At 44.9% G+C, this 21,712-nt stretch overlaps 1 protein-coding gene and 1 long non-coding RNA gene across 2 annotated transcripts in view; one reads left to right on the forward strand and one right to left on the reverse strand.

Annotated features, from left to right (window-relative positions):
- KHDRBS1 (KH RNA binding domain containing, signal transduction associated 1) overlaps window positions 1-13,497 on the forward strand; it is a 20,113-nt gene extending 6,616 nt beyond the window's left edge. The window contains exons 2-9 of the mRNA XM_019512273.1: window positions 944-1,068; window positions 1,703-1,819; window positions 4,025-4,171; window positions 6,408-6,544; window positions 7,420-7,633; window positions 9,107-9,174; window positions 9,508-9,566; window positions 12,186-13,497. Of these exons, the coding sequence (XP_019367818.1) occupies window positions 944-1,068; window positions 1,703-1,819; window positions 4,025-4,171; window positions 6,408-6,544; window positions 7,420-7,633; window positions 9,107-9,174; window positions 9,508-9,566; window positions 12,186-12,283 (965 nt within the window). The 3' untranslated portion in view covers window positions 12,284-13,497. The remainder of the gene's footprint in view (window positions 1-943; window positions 1,069-1,702; window positions 1,820-4,024; window positions 4,172-6,407; window positions 6,545-7,419; window positions 7,634-9,106; window positions 9,175-9,507; window positions 9,567-12,185) is intronic.
- Window positions 13,498-13,693: 196 nt separating this feature from the next.
- LOC109294065 overlaps window positions 13,694-21,712 on the reverse strand; it is a 110,550-nt gene continuing 102,531 nt past the window's right edge. Inside the window, exon 4 of the long non-coding RNA XR_002096460.1 lies at window positions 13,694-13,908. This is a non-coding gene — a long non-coding RNA (uncharacterized LOC109294065). The remainder of the gene's footprint in view (window positions 13,909-21,712) is intronic.

The following is a 21,712-nucleotide window of genomic DNA, read 5'->3' on the forward strand; positions in this document are numbered from 1 at the left end:
GCCCCCCCCCCCCCCGGTTCCTCCCCCCATCAACATATTTCTCTGCCTTTTTACCAAGGCTGTGCATTTATAAAGTATAACAAGTACAAATTAAAACTGCGCTTGGTTAAGGTTGACAGCATGTTTCCACTCCCATTTTTTTTTGTAGGCTCTTAACTTGTTAAACCAACACAACTAAAAGCTGTACTTCCATCTGTGCATGGTATCTTGTGGGGAGCACTTGAATTTGGCCTTGTTTAACTGGATTAGGACTCCGTTAAAGCTAAATTGACGTGGCCGTTCTTAAGCTGAAATAGACCCATCCATGTGGGTTGACATCACTTGAGCTAAACCATGGGAAAAATGCAGCTTCATATAAAATGGTGCAACTTTTTCATAAAGGAGGCTGTAGACCAACTTTCTAATAAACTGGATTCTCACGTGGTTGCAGTCCTGAAGTGGGGTTTGTAGAACCAGCAAGCTTGGGAGACTGGCTTCTTCTACGTGCATTCAGGGTTGCAGGTGGGTGTTTTATTTGTCACAGAGAGTTTGTATTTTAGTGGGTTTGTAGATAATGGAGGGTATTGCATAGATTTGTACTGCAGATATGGCCTGTAGGGAGCACTTTGTAGATTTATATCGTACTAATGCATTGAATTTGAAGGGTTTGTGCTCTTTTCCTGCTGAGGGGTGCTTATAGCATACTCCACCTCCTCTGCTTATTTCTATCTAACAATGTCCTGTGGTTTTGCCCTCCGGCCTGAGATTTTTAGACCAGGTAAACTTAACCAGGATAGACCAGGTCAGCTGTCTTATTAACACTGTCCTAATTCGGTTGCTGCAGTTATCGTTGTGAACATATTCACAGAGAATTTAGGGTGGCGTAGCCTGTCAAGACACAGCTGAGTGTAGCCTGTTGGTTCAGTTTGGAGAACATAAATTATGCTATTTTTATCTCATTTAGAAATTGAAAAAATTCAGAAGGGTGAAACGAAGAAGGATGAGGAGGAGAACTACCTGGATTTGTTTTCCCACAAGAACATGAAGCTGAAAGAACGAGTTCTGATACCTGTCAAACAGTACCCCAAGGTGAGGGCCAGAAAAGAGCTGGCGTATCTTTGATTTCCCTAGAAACACATAAGCACATCTTCCACGTTGTGCCTAGCTTCTGTGGGTTTTACATCTGAATCCGTCAGCGAGTAGTGGCTTTGGGTCGGCATAAGTTATGCTAGTCCCACGCTCTCTGTGGAATGCCTCCTATGCAAGCTTGGAGTATCTTATTTCTAATTTTTTGCATTCCTGAAACGTCTTTAGGATCAACGTGTGAACAGCAATGAGTAGTTATGATCTGTTGTAGCTAGAGTAGAATTTCACCCGTAGATCTCTCTACATATTTTAAAATTAAGACCTCCTCCAACTCTAATTTTGCTGCCCATAAAAGGGTGGCAGCATAGAAATGAGAACTAAATAGATTGAACTAATTTAGCACAAGTTTCTGGCAAAATTAAGTTTCTCATTAAAAGAATATTGTGGTCAGTTGCAAATTTTTCCCATAAGACTTTTTTTTTTTTTCTTCATATCTTCTGCAATGTGGAGGCAAGGATGGCCTCATTAAACTTTGTGTGTGTACTGCACTGGACATGTGCATGAAACCTGTGCTGTACTAGCAGCAGCCCTTAACTGCACTCAGCTTTAAGACTAAATTCTGCTTGTCCCCTGTTAGTTTAACTTTGTTGGGAAGATTCTGGGACCTCAAGGCAACACTATCAAGAGACTTCAGGAAGAAACTGGTGCAAAGATCTCTGTGCTTGGAAAAGGTTCAATGAGAGACAAAGCAAAGGTAAGGGCAGCAGACTTGGAACTAATATATTTGTGCACCTTGCCTTTCACTGAGGGGTCAGAGCATTTTACATGATTGGAAATGATTAGAAGTCCTGCGAGAGGGCTTTTTCCCTGATGGGAGGTCCTTGAAGAGCTAAAACAGATGTGTTTTTGAAGGGAGGAGACGTAGTTAAACTTCTTGCAGTAAATGTGACTTGTAGAAACCATTAATCTCTTATTGTTCTGTGTGTCTTTAGAATGCACGACTTTCTTTTTGAAGATGAACTGGAAAGATAAAATAATCAAATAAAATTCTAGTTATCTTTACTCAGTGCCCCCATTAACTGAGCGGTGGGAAGAAAGCTCACTGAAGAAACAAATTATTTTTAAAAACATGAGCACACGAGCAACTTTTCCCCTCTGAAATCCTCTGGATGTATGCCAGTTCACTGAAGATGTCAAAGACTGGTGAATTCTAAGTGATGTTTAGAGAATCAAAATGTCAGGGGAATTTCGGAAAAGAAAAATGAAAGGAATTCCTCTTCTGCTTGCCCCCGAAGTCTGGTTAATATGGGCTGTCAACATTGAATTAAATCACAGCTTCTATTTTAACATTCTGCAGGTCACCTCTACATTTTAGACTTTTTTCCCCCCAACTTAGTGACTGCTGAGTGAATTTAGGCACTTAACAACAAAGCCAATTTGGAAAACGGCAAACATGTTTGATGTGACTACAGTTTTTCATTGCAAAGGCAATGAAAAACTGTAGTCACAGTTCCTAGGGGAAGAGCGTGGTACAGAAAGGAATAGTCATACCCGCATGTGGCTATCTGCTGAAAAAAAGCGGTGCATCAGTGTATTAGAAGTATTACCACCACTTCTTTCAGGCTGATACGAAGCTGTAGATTCGTGGGTGAATAGATTAGCTGCTTGTGATAAAACTACTAGATAGGAATATTGTTGCTGATGTGACTTGAGCCCACCTATGCATTTAAGATTGGTGACTATATTGCAGACATATAGAAAGCATTTTCCCCAAAGAAAATAGGAGTAGCTGTTAATGGTAAACCAAAGGGTAAAACCACTGACTAGTATAGCAAGCCCCACAAATCACGTTATACAGGAAGAAGCAATAAAGCTCACCCAGACTCAATTGGTGAAATCATGTATAGCCTTTTAAAATTTTATGAGCTGACTTTTCAGAGGTTCTGAGCACCCACAGCATACACTGCAATCAATGGGAGGGATAAATGCACAGCAATTGACAAGGTCTGTTAGTGCCTTTGGGGAAGATGCTTTTTAAATGCTCATCTGTATTAAATTATCTGTTTTGTTGTGGGAAGCTAGTCCATTCTTGTTGTACCTCACATTGTCACTGCTATCTTGTGTTTGCCTAGCCTCCTCTACTTCATTCATGTACCATATGCCTTAATTTTCTCTAGCCTTGCTCTTAATACTAGAGTTTCAATAGGTCAGCAATTAATCAAATTCCTTGAATAGAAAATGTGTTTTAACTATTGTCCCACATCAGTAACTGTATAAAAGGGCTGGGGTGGGTGGGGAATTAATTGCAGTATCACACTAGATTCTTGGAATTTCTCTTCACTCCTATGATCCTAAGATGGGGAAAATCAGCTCCTTTTACTTTACTGCTCAGATTAGAGCTTAGGAATTTGTTCTTCCTGTGCAGAACTTGGTAGAAGAACATGAAATGGAGCAGAATTATTAATGGCTACTTGGATAGGATGGTAAAGAGGTTGAAAGTCAGACTGTCTCTGAACTGGTACTATTAGAAATACAACTGACAGCATGCTGTGTGTCAAAACAAGAACTCTGACTTATTCATCTGTAACATATTGATTATTATTGAACGGCTCGTTGCCATTTATCTTATGCTCCCGTACAAACTTTTCTGTCTTTTAACTGAAATATTCAGCCAGGCTTGACAAGTGGCATTATATAACCACACCTCCAAATCCAGTATGCAATTATCTCATGGCTGTCAACAGTCTCAGTGGAGACCAGAACACCTTGTTCATGTTTTTTTTAGTAGGAATAATACTTAGTGCTCAGTAAGCAGTAGGCCATCCATGGCAAAACACGCCTGAAAAATGTTCCTCTGGATGGTCATATACTGCTAGTCAGGGCCTAGTTAGCAGGTTTATAGAGAGAAGATCTCTTGCATTTTACATGGCCTGATGAAATTGAAACACATTTTTTCCAGGAGGAAGATCTGCGCAAAGGGGGAGATCCCAAATATGCTCATTTAAATATGGATCTGCATGTTTTCATTGAAGTCTTTGGACCCCCTTGTGAGGCCTATGCACTCATGGCACATGCCATGGAAGAGGTCAAGAAATTCCTTGTTCCGGTATGTACAACTTGGTTCTTTTCAAAGTGGAAGCATATTTTTGAGGGGAGGGGTTACAGTTTTTATTATTGTTTTTTTTAAGCTGCCCCAAATGGATTTCATAGACATTAAGGCTGGAAGGGACCTCGGAAGATAATCGAGTCCAGCCCCCTGCCCCAGGGGCAGGAAGTCAGCTGGGGTCATAGGATCCCAGCAAGAAAAACATCCAGGTTTCTCTTGAAGGCATTCAAAGTAGGTGCTTGAACCATCTTGGGTGGCAGGCCGTTCCAGACCTTGGGGGCTTGGACAGTAAAGAAGTTCTTCCTTATGTCCAGCCTGAAATGTTCTTGCAGGAGTTTATAACCATTCAACCTTGTAATTCCTTGGGGCGCCCTGGTGAACAAACATTCCTCCAGATCCTGGTGAACACCCCTTATAAACTTATAGGTGGCCACCAGGTTGCCCCTGAGCCTGCACTTTTCCAGACTGAAAAGTCCCATGGCTCTCAGTTGAGAGGCTAGGTGTAAAGCTGGTGTGTCTCTGGCTTCTATGTAATGCCCTAACTACAGTGGATTGGAATATACGTTTGGTAGAAGTTACTTCATAATTGGCTTCTTTGTGGTTTCTTGTTCTGTTTTTGGAAGCATAAAGGACCAATATCAGACCGGGTATTGCAGCAGATGGGCTACTCTCCTGCCCCTGTATGGTAATTTTACAAAGAGAACAGCCGTAGTTGTGACCTATAGAAGATGCACCTTCCAAGGTGCAGGATTAGGTGCACATGGCCTTGAACTGCAGCAGAGGAAATTTACACTGGAGATTAGGAAGAATTTTGTCACTACATGGGTGGTCAAGCACTGGAACAGGGTACCTAGTGAAGTCAGGGACTATCCGACCGTGGAAGCTTTCAAGAGCAGGATGGACAGGTACTTGGCTGGGATGGCAGTCTAGGATGCTGCTGCCTTGAGCAGGAGGGCTGGACTAGATGACCAAATGAGGTCCTTCCAGCCCCACATTCCCATGATTCTACAGGGGAAGAGGTTTCTTGGATGAGTACCACTCATCACTTGAAATTTCCAGGGAGATCTCTAGGTAAAGCTTCATTAGCTGGTCCAAGATGCACATTTATGTGGATGGGCTTGTGATGAGGAACTTCAGAGTTCTTCTGGAAGAAGAGCTAGCAGACTGTTAGCTCTCACTAGTTTTGATCTGGACTTCGCTTCGTAGGATAGAAAAACATCTTAATCTATTCTGACAAGGACATAAAAGAGTTTGGAGGGCAGTAAACTTAAAGAAAAGTATAACTAGCATGGAAATCTGGTCAGATTTTTTTTTTTTTAAAGTCCCAGTAGCTCTTAAGTCAACTCTTCTATCTTTTTTAATGGGTTTGACATAAGATGATTCACGGCAATTTATCGGGCATCTTATGAACCTTTTTTATTCCTTTGGAGATGTTTCTTCCATTGCCTGAGCTTCCAAGGCCCTTGCTTTCACTTTGGGCATTTTGTTGTTTGGATGTAATGTAGCAACTCTAAAGCTTCAGTTTTGACCAGTCCCACGCTTTTTGGGAATGGTCTGGGCATCTCAAGGCAGAACTGCGACTTTGGTAGAAACAAAAGAGGGGAGCAGGCATGTAGAGCTCATGGCATTTGAATAGCAGAGCTAGAGGTTCAACCTTCTCTAATTCCCTGGATCAAAGACCCCAGCGATGGCAGAAACAAACACAGCTCTTTTCCTCATCCCCCTGTTCTGTGAAGACCCAACTGTAGGAGATTTTTTTGCTTTGCAGTGTTGCCCTGGCAGATGTAAGGGATGCCCTCAGACTATTATTGGAAACTTGAACTATGTCTGGGGTCAGACAGGCACAACAGCTTCTGTTGGGTTAATAGACTCTTCTGCCAAATCCCAAAGTAGTATTCCCTGGGGAAAGGAATATGTTTGGAGCAGAGAAGTGCTGTGTTCACAGAAATGTGAGAAGACACTATGGACAGTAGTGCTGATGGGAATTTCCTCTGCATTGGGCTGCATCTCATTCTTCCTTCTGAGGTGAACAATTTGTAGTCTGTCTGGAGAATAGTGGTGCATTTTCACACAGAAGCATTTTGCTGACAGTGAGCTGACGTGGCTTTAAAATGGGACTGTAGACGCTTCTGGACCTCTGCTGTGGCTCTCTGCAGCGCTCTGGTGAGGATGCTTGGAGATGGTAACCTGTGACCTTGTGCTGGAAGTTGACTTTCTCTTTTCCTGTTCTCCCCAGGATATGATGGATGATATCTGCCAGGAGCAGTTTCTGGAGCTGTCCTATCTGAATGGTGTGCCAGAGCCAGCACGTGGTCGAGGGGTCCCTGTGAGAGGAAGAGGAGCAGCTCCCCCTCCTCCTCCACCTGTTCCCAGGTAACTCTGGAAAGCACAAATGCTGGTAGTGGGAAGTCGTGTTAACAATATTGCTGAACTAGGCTGATCTTTGTTGCTTATGAACTCCAGCTGTTGGACCTTTTTGTACTACAGGGGATGCTTCTCTTAAATCAGGAGTTATGACTCTGCCTGTTCTAGCAATAGGTGTGCTGGGACGGAGGTTATAAGGTTTAATGAATGTTAATTGGGTTTTTTGGTATCTGAAATGAAGTAGCTTTACAGCAGCCTTGTGGAAATTGTATTTGCATCTGCCTTCTAAAACTGCGGGGAAGCTTAATTTTGAAGCCTATTGGATGGTTGTCTTCTGTCAGCTCCTATAATAGACTTAAATTGCAAATTCTGAGCATAACTCCCTTGGAAAGCAATATGCTGCTACTGTTTCTCTTCTCAAGGCACTGGACTAAATTGGTGGTGAAGTTGTGCTGTCACAATGCCACTGTAGCTAGCGTGTTTTTCCAAATGGAGCACAAGAGAAACAGCTGCTTCTGTCTAAATGTCTGGTGCTCTTACGTAGTCAGCCGTCTATCTCATCATTGCATCTTTATGGCCCCATAGTTCCCTCCTGCCCTATCTGATGTGTCCGAAGAGGCTTATGGTACATTTTGAAGGAAGGTCCAGGGCTACTTTTCTAGGTGTCAGAATTAATTTTTAGTGCAAAGGCCACCTTGGGTTCTGTGCATTTATACGGCACCTGGGAACGTGGTTCTTGGCTGTGACTCTAGGACAGTTAGGTGCTGTGATAACACAGGCCACGGTGCAGTGGGAGGGCATACATGCACACAGGTGAACTGAGTTAGGGAGTCACCCCTGAGTCCTACAGCACATGACTGTTCCTGTTCCCTTTTTCTTTGCAGGGGGCGTGGTGTTGGTCCTCCTCCACCTCCTCCTCGTGGTGCCCTGGTGCGAGGAGCCCCGGTAAGAGGTGCCATAGCCAGAGGAGCTACGGTGGCCCGGGGTGTACCCCCTCCACCAGCTGTAAGGGGTGCCCCTGCACCAAGAGCTCGTGCTGCAGGCATCCAGAGAATACCGCTGCCTCCTCCCCCGGCACCAGAAACCTACGAAGAATATGTAAGGAGCTGCCTGCTTGTGCCAGACCTGCTGACAGGCAAAATAACCTCGCGTTAGATACTGCTGTTGCTATTATCAGGCCTTGTGGTCCCTGCTTAGCAGCAAGCATGGGCGCCAGGCAGAGTGACCTTACTTCCCCCTTCAACCATTGTTTCCTTGCCTTCCTCCTAAATGCTCCTGGAGGAAAATCATTGCAATTTGACTGAAGTGTGGCCAAGATGTGTATTTTAACATATATACTATTGGTGGGGAGGGGAATCAGAATACTTCCGCAGGAAGCTTCTTGCATAAGCAGGGAGCCCTGGAGTCTTTGGAGTGCACACCAAGAGCTTAAAAATGAGAATAAACTCTGATAAATCTCTGCCAACAGTATGGCCAGGCTTATAGCCCCAGCCTTTTGTTAACTGAATATTGACTCTTGACATTTTAAAGAGAGACTGACAGCCTTGCTTTAGGTGATGAACAGCAGAGATTTGGGAACTCATTTACAAAGGCTGAGATTTCTTTTAAAAATATCCCACTTTCTCCTGGCTTTTGTTTCTCTGCCTAGGAGTTTCTCATTTGATTAACCTTGCAACGGTGTTCTCTGTCACCGAGCTGTACAAACCTTCTGGCATAACTTGAATTTGTAGTGTAGACAGGATGCAGCTTCCAACATTTTGCCTGACTTCAGCATGCCTGATGAATAGGACAGTATGCCTCAGTTTCTCCTGCATCACAAAACTTATAAACCAGGTTTTTGACACTCTGGTTGATCTTTTTGTTTGTGTGCTATTTTTTAAAGCAGACTTAAATTGGCAGTTTTAATCTGTTTTAATCGGCTTTCTCATTTGAGTTCCAGGGCTTTTGGTAACAAAACTTGTGCTCTGATTGGTTGTTACAACCGTTAAAAACCATGTAGATTTGAACTAAATGCACCCTTTACAGTAGATGTTGTAGCCTTTTGCTACGCATGAGGGGATGCTATAACTGGTGCCAGTGTCACGTACCCTATGGCACAGTCCTCACAGGATCACGCCTTGATGTAGTATGTGACCTCTTGTACCATGCTTACAAAGCTTGACCTGAAACGTTTTCCCAGTGATTTTTCTTTTATGCAAAAAGCCACACAGCTTGTAACTCAGCTTTTTGATAGTCTCCTGGATTAAGCATTTTTAGTGCTGTTTTTTAACAAGATTGTGTTTAGGCCTTAACAGATTGTGAATTCATACTGGTGTCCTTTTAAACAGGCTGATTTTTAAAAGCAATAAAAAAAAAAAATCCAGTTTTAAATTAAAAAAAATGTTTTGGGGTGAGATTGAGGGAGTGGTATATCAGTTTTCCTGGGCTCTTTCAGGTGTTGAGTCCCCTTGGATGTGCCAGCAGTTCCAAGTTCTTGTAAAGAGCATTTCAGACTAAATTGCATTTTACTGTTCTCCTTGGGATGGATGAGACCCTCCACATGAATACCTTTATGTCACCATCTGTTTTCAGGGCTATGATGATGCTTATGCTGATCAGAGTTACGAGGGTTACGAAGGTTACTACAGCCAGGGCCAAGGGTAAGTTTGTCATCTGTCCCTTTAGTGAGAGAATTGCATGACTTGCACAACTTGCAGGTAAAAAGGAAATGTGTCTACTCCCTCTCCCCTTTTGAGTCTGAGGGGAGTGACTTGTTCTTCTTGTTTCTAGTGTGTTGGAACATGTGTTGAGCAGAGGCTGCAGAAGCAGTGGGTGCTTATCCACAGTAGTTGGGAGGCTTCAGCAGCTTATATTGAGTCACTGCACAGTTTCGCAGCATGCTTAGGAGGGAGGTTTGCCTGAACTTGAATGCTCCAGCTGTTGGGCTGTAGAAATGTTTGCTTCCACATAACGAATTTCCTTTTGTCTTTCAGGGATACAGAATACTATGATTATGGACACGGGGAGGCACAAGAATCCTATGAAGCTTACGGTATGTCTGGGAACAGCAAGATAAGGGGCTAAAGTTCAATGGGAGTTGCTTCAAGGCAGAAACAGTGAAGGAAGTTCTGAGCAGCACACAGGAAACTGCGGATGATGGAGATGTAGTGGGATGGGGGTAGGGAACCAGTCTTTGTGGGAAAATACTTGCATTCCAAAACCATAGGTTGAAATGACAATTGCAGTGAGGCCACCCATCTTGGCTCTTATCTAGCCTCTCACAGAGGTGACCTTTTTCAAGTCCCAGTGTCTTTCACTGGTAGGATGCCTTTTAATTTCCACAGAAGTGCGCTGTTTTTGGAATTTCTCTGTTCCAGGGAAGGCTCCACAACTGGAGACCTGGATTTCCACCTACAAGATGACTGTCATTGCAGTTGGGTTTGCATGGTTCCTGTTTTATGGAGCTGTATGAATCCACAGCTCCATTTGTGCTTTATCCTCCAAAACCCCTACAACTGACACTGACTGCAGTAAACGGTTGCTTGGAAGGTGGTTTTTAATTTAGTAGTAAGACTTCCCTTTAACTTGGTGGAGCACTGTTGGTCTCCAGTGGCTTCTGTATGCACGGCCTACGAAACTTGGCTAGTAGAAGTACACTTGAGGTGAAGGACTGTGCCTTAAATCTGCACTCATTGAATAGAACAATGGCTGATTCTGAAAAATGAGAATTTAGTTGAATTGAATAAACTGAAGTTCTTTTAAGGGGGGTGGGGGTCAACCGTTTTGGCCGGTGTGCCACAAAGGAAGCCTCATGACCTCTGCAAATGCTCCTCCAATTCCCCTGTCCTGCCCAAGCTGCTGCTGCTCTGCTTTCTGCTCCCTCCCTGGTCTTTGACTTGTCACACACAGGCTGCCCATGCCACTCATGATACCCATGCTGCAAGCTGTCCACCCTTGTGCTAGGCTTCGTGAGCTGCTCTTGGCTGTAGGGCAGAAAGAGAGATACCTGGTCTCCTGTCTTGCTGTTCAAACCATCAGGAGCTAAAACCACTGCGCGAATCTCTTTTCTATATTAAAAGCAGCCTCCAGTCAGTGCAGAGGAAGTGAGTTCCAAGGGGGATGTATTTTATATTAGGCTTTGAGTCTCAAGCATGTTCAAGGTGAGGAGAGAGATGGCCAGTTGAGTGTATTTCAGGGCTCAGAAGCAGAAGTAAGAATTTCCTGCTTCAGGAATGATCTGTGAGCAAGACTTGTCTCTAAATACCCTCTGGTCCATACTTTTGTGGAGCTTAAATTCAGATGCCGAAGCAAAGACTGTTTTCTGTTTTAAGGTAAATGTGAATAGACGGCTGCTGTCCAATATTGGGTGTATCTCTTATGCCTTTTTTTTAGAATGGCTGTTAAATGCTTTGGTTTGCTGCCTGAGTTGGTCACGCAGCACAAAGAGGTTTTTTGTGCTCCCACTTGGTAACAGAGCAGTGTGTGGCATTTTGCCGGGGGCGGGGGGGTTCAGTCCGTGATATAAAGGGCCAAACTGCACATAGTAGGCTTGGCATGAAGTTGCCACAGTTAATCTGTTTATCCACAGTAATTTCCTTTGGTCTCTGCTTCCATGAAAACAAAATTAGAAAAATAAATTGTGTCTCTGGCATGGAGGCTGCTTCGAGGGAGATGGGAAGGTGTCCCACAAGAGTGGAAATGGAGCGCTGGGCTTGCCTGGTGGGGCCAGTGGATATTTATTTCACCAGAACCAGTGACCCGCAGAGAGAATAACAGACATGCAAATACAGATATCCCAAGCACAAGCTATCCTGAAATTGGAGCTTGGCTTTCTCAGGCTTCAGCTGCAGGTGAACAGGACTTGAGCTGGTTTCTGCAGTTATTTATGCAGCAGAAGGATGTTTTGAAGGTATTTGGCTGTCTTACCAAAAGCTTTTTATCATTGTTAATACGTGTCAGGGCACAGGCAGTGGTTCGGGAATAGTGCTTGATCTCAGGAACCAGGCTGTCGATTAGTAAAACCACGTTGGAGACGTTTCCTTGGTAGTAGAAGCAGTGTGTTGGAGTGAGGAATATCTGGCAGAAAGCAGAGCAGTATCTGAACGTTTGGTGCAAGATTCCTGCCGTCGCTGGGAGCATTCGCAATCTGTTGTTTGTGTAGGCTCGTGCTTGCATTAAAAGGGAGGGGGGCGTCTTGTAGCCCTGTCCTTCCACCCTGAAATTGGAGGTGACGCATTCTAAAATGCCGCTGGAAGGGCTGTCATTTTTGTGACCTTAGATGAGGCCAACTGCCAGAGCTGCTTCAGGAACTGGACTTGGTTTCAAATTCCTTGATAGGATGCAGAATGCATAAGCCAGAGATACTCAGCTTGTCCGGGGACATTTATCCGACGACTCCTGAAGGGTGGCCCCACAAGTGATCTTTGCGAAACACTTTTGGAAAACGGGAGGGCGCCCAGCGTGTGGCTAGCGTCCCTTGTAGCAGAACTTCCGGGCCAGCGTCCCCAGGGTTTGGAGCCAGGAGAGCCCTGGGAAGATGGATGCTCTTGGACTTCACGGCACCGGCGGTATCAGCACCCCAGGCGGGTGCTCTGCCTGGCACGCCGCAGTGACGTGCAGCTCTGCCGGGGAGCGTGCTGCGTGTTTTGATGTGTTGCTTTCTTTCCTGCAGGCCAAGATGACTGGAATGGGACAAGGCCCTCCTTGAAGGCCCCGCCGGCTAGGCCAGTGAAAGGGGCCTACAGAGAGCACCCCTACGGACGCTATTAAAACAAACATGAGGGAAAAATATCAGTTATGAGCAAACAGTTGTTACTGATTCTTGTATCTCCCAGGATTCCTGTTGCTTTGCCCACACCAGACAAGTAATTGTCTAACTGTTTTTCTTCGTGGCCCTCTTTTTCTCCCACTCCATCCTCACCCCGCATTCTGGCTTCTGTACGTAGTATTTTAAAATGAGTTAAATAGATTTAGAAGACCGACTTTAATTTTTTTAAGTGTGTAGACTGCTTTTCTTTCTCTGTTGTTTAGATATTAAAAAAAAAAAAAAACTGTACTTTTTTTAATACAAAAAAGTTGAGTTAAAAAAAAAAATGTTAGTTTCCAAAGTGACATGCTTGCTTAACAGTTATGAAGTTAAGGTTTTTGTTAACCTTTTAAGTTTGGTTTTTAAGCAACCCGTAAAAATTGTAGTTGCAGAATCCCAAAGTAGGCTACATTTCAAAATTCAGGGCTGTTTTTAAGAAGTTAAAATCATAATGTAACGGTAGTGGCTGCCACCGTTTAAAAATAAATTCAGATATCAAACTTTCCTTAAAAGCAGATGGCTGGTGACTCTTTAAGTTTAAATTTTAATACAAAGGATCCTCATAACAAATTAAATAGCCTTTTTTTTTTAAGTTAATTGACCTAAAAGGAATTAGGTTTGTTAAATTGACTTTTCTTATGTGGGTTTTGAAATCTAGCCCCGAATGTGCAGTGTTGAGAGACGCTTGGGAATCAGGTTTTTCCAGTGAGGGGTTCTTACCTTGGTTCTGCGTGGAGAACTTCTTAAGGAAAGAGCAAATTATGACTCCACGGCTCTGTCTTAATTGCCCAGCGTTGGAAATTAGGAAGCAAAGTATTAAATGAATAGCTCCGAGTTCTGTAAAACTTACAGACTTCTTATCCGAGGGCGTTTGGGGCAGGTCGCGCAGCGCAAGCTTTTTAAAATTGGCAGAGCTGTTGATATTTAGCAATCCTAGCTACTTGTTCAAGTGCATCTCAACACTAGCTTTACATAAAAAGGGACACTGCAGCTGAAAAATGAGGAAAAAGTTCACTTTGTACATAGGTTAAAGTCCTAATGGGATTTGTACACTGTCCTCCCACATTGTTCTTGAAGATTAAATGCTACATGTGTAAGTCTGCCTAAATAGGTAGCTAAAACTTGTCAAAATGTCTGCAGCAGTTTGTCAATAAAGTTTAGTCCTTTTTTAATCAAAGTAAATGTGATGAATTGTCATTTTTTGTCGAGCAATAAAATAGCTTTTCTCTTTCAAATAAAATTTAAATTAATGCTAAAGTTAATGGTCTTTTTTTAAAAACAAAAACATGGAGACTTCTAAAATGGTGTTTTTACTTTTTTTTTTTTTCTGTAACTTACCAAAAGTTCTCAAGCTCTCGTGAGTGAGCTGTCTCTTTTTTTTTTAAAAAGGGAAAAAAAACCCCAAAAAGCGTTTTTCACCCCCTGGAAGTTGTTGAAAGCAGTTTGAGCCAGCACTCATGCAGAAATCTGACTTCTGTAAAACTGGCAGCTGGAAGAAATGTTTCTGGTTCGTGACTTGAGCTAATGACTTAGGTGGCCTCAGCATTCTTCAGACGGCCGACTCCACGTGGAGTCTGAAATAGATGCTCTAAAAGTAGAAGGATAAAGCGAATGCTGAAAAATCCAGGGCCTAGCTACCGAGCAGAGGAAAGGGAGCTGATCCTTGGTTTTGTATTAACACAACTAACCCTTGCTTTAAGACGATGCTTTAAGTACTTTGTGGTGGCCTTCACCTGGGAAGCCAGTTACAAACCCTTGGTGGTTTTGAGAAGTTATGCAAGCAACTGCTCTTAATCTTCTGAGACGGTACAATAGGTTAAAGTAAAGTGCTGTGTAGAGAAATGTGAGATGGTTTTATTTCCCTCCTCTGCAAAAAAACAAATCTGGCGTTTTTAAGGGGAAAAGAGACACAAACTGCTCGGGGGTGAAAAATTTATATTAGCACATTAGCATCCAAACTGCTTGTCGCAGCGCATGACTGAGGGGAATACTTTAAAAACAAAAAGTTGTATTTGTAGTTTGTTATTAAAGTGTAAATAACTGAATTTTCCACAATGGTTTGGAGTCAGCTTTCAGGGCATAATGTCTGTCTTGATGAAAAGATCACCCTATGCCCCCCTTTTAAAGGAAAATTATCGCAGGAGAATCAGGATGTGTAAAGCTAACATGCATCGCAAAACCCAAAAGGTAACCTAAATGTCTGATTTTAATAGCGCATTTCTCTTTTACATAAACTGTGACGGCAATTTGCATAAAAGTTATTGAAGCAATTCTTCAAGTGTTAATTTTAATGTAAAATTTTGCAGCAACAAAAGATGTTTAAAAATAGACATTTAAAAAAAAACAAACAACCACGTGCTTCTGCATAAATTAACGATAACTTTTAATATTGTGCCCTTCGTAACGCACTGTAATGTCATGTGGGCAAAAAGGAATGGAAAAAAGTTTCAAAAATGTAAAATGCCAATGACCGTAGAGAGTCCTGCTACTGCCCAAAAAAATTCTGCTCAGTTATTTAAAATGTAAAAAAATAATAATAATAATAATAATGTTGGCCCATATAGACCCCAATACTGCTATTTGCTGAGATGTTCAGAGCCTCGCTTGAGTTGCATGTTTTCCCTCCTGTGTAAATTGCATGCAGGGATCTTTTATTCTTGTGTGTTTTCTTCTTTGAATCCATTTCCGCTAAGATTTCTGACAGTCCTTTTCTCAACTTCCAGGCGTCGAGTACATGGCTGCAAGTCACCTGAGTGAAGATGTGTGCGTGGTAAATGCCAGCAGGGTAGGTGACTTGGTTTATTTTTGGATCCTGGAGTGAGCTGCTAACATCTTCTGTGTAGGAAGCGAGGGGGTGGGAGGGTGGCACCATCTGAAGTGCTAAATAGAAGCAGTTCTTCATATGCCTACGGAAAAACTAGACTTATTTTTTCCAAATGGCCACTTAGGGGACTAAAGAGCTTGCAGAGATTGTGGCTGTAGTAGGCACATGTCTGAAGCTCTCCCATAGTGCCCTGGCCAGAGTGGATTTGGAGCGAGGCAGATCTCTGGAGCTGACTCGCTGCTCTCTGCAGATAGGATTCATTCCAATGCCAGTGTGAGGCAGCTTTGGCTGGATTTGCTATCCTGCATAGTTGAGCGTGGTGGTGTTCGTAGGAAGGAACCCTTGCGTGAATCTGACGAGTAAATTATGGTCATCCAAATTTGGGAGCCAGCTCTCCCAGCCCTGAGCTCTCCCTGTTTTAAATCTGAGCCATGGCTGCAGCTTGACACCGGTGGGATTCTGAGATATTCAGTAGCTGCTGGCCAGGATTTTTATGGGCTCTGCTTTTGTTAAAAATCCTGCTGGCACAGGAGTTTCAGTCGCTGGTCTCCAAACCCAGCTGGAACTTGACTCAGCCACCAGTTCTGGAGGTCTGCACGTGCCTTGCAGCAGCAGGTGGAACCATTTGAGCCCGCTGCGGGTCGGATAACCTGCCACCACCTTTGGCTGTCAGTTATTTTCTGGACTGGCAGTAGAGGAGCTCCCTCTGGCGGTTACTGTGGTCTTGGTGGCTTGTATACAACCATGTGGCACCTTTCATTGGACAGAAACCCAACGTTTCCCTCAAAGGCACCGCTGTCCAAACTGCAGGGTCGGAGCCCAGTCTCTGGCACCCAAACACAGTGGTTTAAATGCTCAGTTTTGGGATATCCAGCTACTTCCTTTGGTGACTTGAGACAATTGCAAATTCCCTGAGGTTCCCAAAGAAAAAGAATTCCAGGGTGATAGTTCCCTGTTAACTGCAGCACAAGTAAAGCACTAAAGTCTTGAAATACGTGAGGACCTGGAAGCACTTCTAAGCAGATTTATCTTGCATGGTACTGTAGAGATAGAAAACAAGCATCTCTAATCTTATCAGCAAGAGGGGGAGGATGCTGATGGTCTGAAAATTCATCCATTGGTTTCCTGTTGTATTAAAAATGCATAATGATTGCAGTAGTCTGCTCAGTTAGAATTTATTTGCAGTGCAACTGTGTTAGGCCATCCATTTCCTTGTACCAATTATTTTCCCATTTCTCTCTTAATAGGCACAACCTTTATTTCCTGCGGAAAAGATTTGATAGAGATCATCTATTATGATGCAATTTTTTTACCCAGTAGAAGTGGATCTTGTGACACTGCCATTCGGAGCATATACATTTCCTCTACATTTAGTTCCTACATTTATTGGGTGATCTCTTGTGTAACAGATTGTTATGGAGGGGCATACATTTTGTGCAATGCAAAGACCTGTATTTGCCTAAAGGGGCTTGGGAACATGTACGGCTTCAAATCTCCTCCTCCATTCATCTTGTAGTGTGGCTGTAAGGAGAGCCTTGGCCTGGTGAATGACAAACTGGCTTTAGAATGACCACAGAGTAATCCAGATTGGATTCTTTCTAAAATACCTGCTCTAATTCAGCCAGAAATCATGGGAGTGACACAGGACTCGCTGAATGAAATCCTTTGGCCCATTATGCTGGTGATTTAGAGGGGTCCATTCTAGTCACTATACATGTTATTTATTAAAAATATCTTTCTCTTTTATACGCTAATGTTTTCTATGGAGCATGTTTCTACAGGCTTTATCAAATGCCTTATTTTTTACCTTTGAATTAGTATCCTCAATGTTGCAAAATTAAGCTGTGATAAGAAGTTCTTCCAAGGAGGCAGTAGGTTCTAGAGATCCCAGCACAAGTAGAGACTCTGTGCCTACACGTAGTGTAAAGCTGCTTGTCCCAGACAACACACAGAGGGGGTGAAAGCAAGCTGAGCAGATGTCCCAGCACTAAGCATGTTTTCCCAAAGAATAACAGACTGCATCGTTTCCCTTTCTGGAGACTGAATCGTTCTACGTCTGCTCCTTACATTTGGCTTCTGATTCCTGCTCAAATTTTTTAATAAAGCAAATAGCTGAGAGACAGCATCTTGTTTTACAGCCTTGCTATAACATCCTTGCCTCCTCTGAAACCTCATAGGGAGTGCAGTCAGTAGGATGGAGGGAATCGCTGTCTTGCTATAGTTGTCTGGCACAGTACTTTGCTCTAGATCCAGATAGATTAAAGCTGTTACAAAGCAGCACATGTGAAGGCTGAGGCCAGCTTGGTTTTGAGCAAACCCAGGCTCATGAAAAAAGGCCTCGTGTTTTAATGCAATAAACAATGGGGCTAGGCCATATGAGGGAATGGGTTGCAGAGCAGAGTCAGGGAGAAGTGGAAAGTGAGGATTATTTTGTGCTCCCTGTCATTTTAAGATGCTGGGCTGTGTCTAAAACCTGCAGACGGTCTGGTGACTTGGAGGCCTAATAAGGCTTCCAACAGGAGTCAGGGAACAGTGTCCCAGGGTAAGAAATGGGCAGCTGCAACCACAACACTGCCTGCCTCTTCAACTATCTGGGGTGGGAGATGGAGGTGAGAAATATGAAGTACTATGAGCAAAAGGAAATGCTTCAGTAAGCTGGGCAAGCCACAAGCTATGAGCAGGGGGTACAGTCTGGAGAGGGAGATGACTGCAGATCTACGAATAAGACAGTGTGTTGTCTTATTTAAACAATACATTTACTTCCAACAGCTTGCTTACACGTCTCTTCAGCCTGGAACCCAGTGACCAACCAGGGTGCTGCAGCACCCTGGGATGCCTGGAGATCCTTTCAGGGGTGCTGCGGGCTGCCATGCAATGTTAGCACTGCTAGGTGTGCAAACATGATTCTCAAGATAAACCCAGTGGCCATGTTCAGACGAGTAGAGGTTTGGTTCCCTGGAGGCAACTAGAAGCGGGACCCCTTGTGCCACTGCTAGTTGTGCGGGGAGTGCCCATGCCATGCACCCCCTGGTGTGCAACAGGTTACCCCGAGTGGGGCAGGGGAAGCTGGGGCCAGCACAGGTCGTGGCCCTAGCAGCCTTACCTGGCTGCTGGGGAAGTTACAAGTGTGTTGCTTCTGCAGCTTGGAGCCTGGTTGGCAGCTGGAATGTGGCTCCACCCTGCCAGGCTCCGGTTTTGGTTGGCACATGCTGTCCCTGTGTGTGCCGCTCTGCCTGTTTTCTGCACTGGGTTTTTTGACCCCTGGATCTCAACTTCTTGCAAAACCATTGAGTTTCTTGGAAATGAGACTAGGATGGCGGAGCCTCCTTCCTCATAAAGTTGGCTGGAACATGGAACCTCTTTAGCTGACACACCTAATCTTTCAGAGCTGCAGGCATTTTGTATGTATTAGAAGGACATGGGAGCCTGCTTCATCCGCTTCAGAAGCTATATAAGGCAAGTGTGATTTTTGGTTTTGTTTCCCTGGTATTGAAATGCAAAGCATCTCTCACAGCTCAGCTATGACTTCCCCAGCTAGCTACACAAATGCATTGTGAGGCTTGCTAAATAAATACACAGGTTGCACACTGAAACGCTGATGTTTGATGTGCCATTAGTAATTGCTACTTCCTGCCCTTCCAATGGCAAAGAATGTTAATGAGTTGAATCCATCCCTTGAAGCGGATGTCTGAGCATCCTTGGTGAGTATGACAGACGTGATGCAGGTTGGCAAAGCCAATGCCCTTCACCTAATGCTGCCTTGTTGAAATTCCCCTGTGTTATCGATCGTGGCTGCCTCCAGCCTGGGTGGAGGTGGGCACACGGATTGTATAATGGCTTGTCTGCACTGTAGCATCAACTACCCATAGTGCAAGCTGCTGGAGAAGACAGTGGAGATTAGATGAAGGCAAGTCATAGCTTGCGAATGACTGCTGCACAGGAGCTAGCAAGTAACTGCACAGGCTGATATTTAGCAATAGGTGTTAGCCATATGTTTAAGATGGTTCTAGTTCTTCCCTGGAGATGAAGGAATAAAGGCCTGACTGTGACTTGACACATTTTCAAAGGTGCGAGAGAGTTTTGTTAATGCTAATTTCTCCTGCAGTGGCATCGCTGTTCTTGCCTGAAGTCGCAATGGATGAAATCTGCAGTGGTAGATGAGATGGGGACGTTAGATGTACAGCAGCTTGTGTCCTCTACACACGTGACTACAGTACCTCCCTCCAGGTGCTGCACCCGATGCCACGATGCCTTGAAATGCCTCCTGCACACTTAGCACGTCTGGCACCAGGAAAGCTCCATGCCTTGAAATCGCAGAGAGTCAGGCAGTAAACAAATGCAGTAGGACAGGAATAGCTTGACATCCGAAACCTGACGGGTGCAAAGCCTGAAGGACTGTGTGGGGGTCAGAGCTCTCAACAGTGCTGAGAATCCTTCAGGCCTCTCCAGCTCCAGGAGCTTTGCAAAGGCTTGAACTAACTTGTTACGCCGGCAGCTTGTGGCGTCTTTCATCTTGGCGTTTAAATCTTTGATCAGAACAACTGACTCTGGTAAGAACTCCACACCGATCCATCTGAAAAGCAACTCCTTTTCCTATGAAAAAAGGGAGCAAAAGGAGGCTTGCGCAGCCCAGCCTGCCTCTCAGCTGTCTGTGAAAGGACTTTAGGAGAGGGAGCAATACCTGGGGAGTTGGGGCTCACAAAGTACCTAGAGACAGCACTGCTGAGCTCTGCTGCTGCTGGGGGTGAGGTGCCAGACTTCCCTTTTTACCCGTGTCCAGGGAGCAGCACATTTTCCCTCTTCCTCTGCTGCAGAGTCAGAGCCCTGGAGTCTGGTCGTTCGCTGCTGGGGTCATAAGTAGATTGGTCCCAAAATGAGACATTGACACAAAGGTGGGGGAGTCACTTGGCTACCTCATCCTGTGCTCTGTAGTCTTAGGTATCCAGGTTGTTGCTGTATTGGTTTAGAGGCAAAAGGAATCAATTCGTGGTAGAGGTGATGTCTTTTATTAGACCAACTCGATTTTTGCCCCCCTAAAAATAATTTTTTTGGCAAAAATCGAGTTGGTCTAATAAAAGACATCACCTCTACCATGAGTTATGATTCCTGTAGTCTATGGGCATTTATACACATCTTTTCGTCCTGCAGCGTGCCGGAAATCCGGCGGGTCAGAGCAGATTCAATTAACAGAGTTTGCTCCATACACAAGCTGACGTGCACTGCACTGAGTCGTATGCAGTTGTGTAAGCAGTGCGTCAGCGAACAGAAAATGGCTGCAGCGTGCTTTTTGAACTAAAACACGTCCGATATGTTTCAGTTCAAAACTGCCCCACCACCATTTTCTCAGCGCCGATGCACATTTTGCCACTTATACAACTGCATGCGCCGCAGTCCCAGGTGCTTTTACAAGCCTGTGGTGCTGCAGTGCAAGTGTGTACAAATGCCCTTGGAGCCCAACAAAGGGAGCAAGCATGTGGTGTGCACCAGCTCTGCAGATCTTTTGGATCCCAGATGTACAGTGTCCCTGATTATTGTTATTGGGAGGCTAGTGTCCTGCCAGGCTACCCACACCAAACTGGTTTGTAAAGGGACAGACCAGAGTCACAGACAACCTTTTTCCAAAGACCTTTGGTCCTGCCGGGGCATGACTGTGCCGCTAACCAGGTGCTGCAAAGCCCCTGAGCTGAGCTGGCCACCTCACGGGCTCTGAGCTCATTTGAGATGAGGCCTAGTAAATTTAGCTTTCCTGTGTGCAGCTTCCCTGGGGAAGCCCCCTGCCTTCTGGCAACATCCCGGCTGCCTGCAGGGTGCACCAGGGAGGAGTGGCTCAGTTGCCCCCAGTTAAATACCACAATGCATCCTGCCACTTGACAGCAGGGCAGGTTAAATGTTGCAGCTACTAAAACCCCAGGCACCAATGAGACAGGCCTCAGGGAATGACAGTGCTACAAGTTGTTAACCAGCACTGGGCGGTCATGCTGGCACGCAGCACGGGATGCCCGTAGCCCTGAGACAGCTGGTTTTGGACCTTTGAAATGATGTCTGGCATTACGGCGACGGTAGTCGGTGGTACCTGCATCCACCCTGCACAGGCCCGTCATGCCCAGTGCGAGAGCGGCCTGCAGAGCTCGCCGGTCCCAGCAAGAGCGCCCTGCCGAGCCGGGGAAGAGCGTCTTGTGCGGGAAAGCCAGCGGGTCTGATGGGAAGGGTGTCCAGACCACCATGGCCTCGCTACAGGGGTGGGGGGCAGCGGGGGCCCAGGCTCCCACCTAGGCATGTGGTTCTCAACCGGGGCCCTGGGCAAGGCTGGCTGTGATGCCCCCTTGAGCTTGGGCCCTGCCCAGCACTGCCTAGCTCCAGTTGAGCACCCTTATTTTCATGGATAAACTTCCCCAGTTGAAAACCCCCCCACCCTAGCTGAGCACCCTTATTTTCAAGGATAAACTCCCCCGGGCAGTGGGAGCTAGTGGTTAGAGCCGCCCCCTCTGTCGCTTCCCCCGTCGCGGCGCCTTTAAGAGGCGGCCCCGGCCGCGCGCTGAGGTTTGTCCGCTCTCGGCCGCCATCTCGA

The sequence above is a fragment of the Gavialis gangeticus genome, unplaced genomic scaffold, assembly GCF_001723915.1.
Source record: "Gavialis gangeticus isolate Ggan-Ray unplaced genomic scaffold, GavGan_comp1, whole genome shotgun sequence".
Classification (NCBI taxonomy): Eukaryota; Metazoa; Chordata; order Crocodylia; family Gavialidae; genus Gavialis; species Gavialis gangeticus.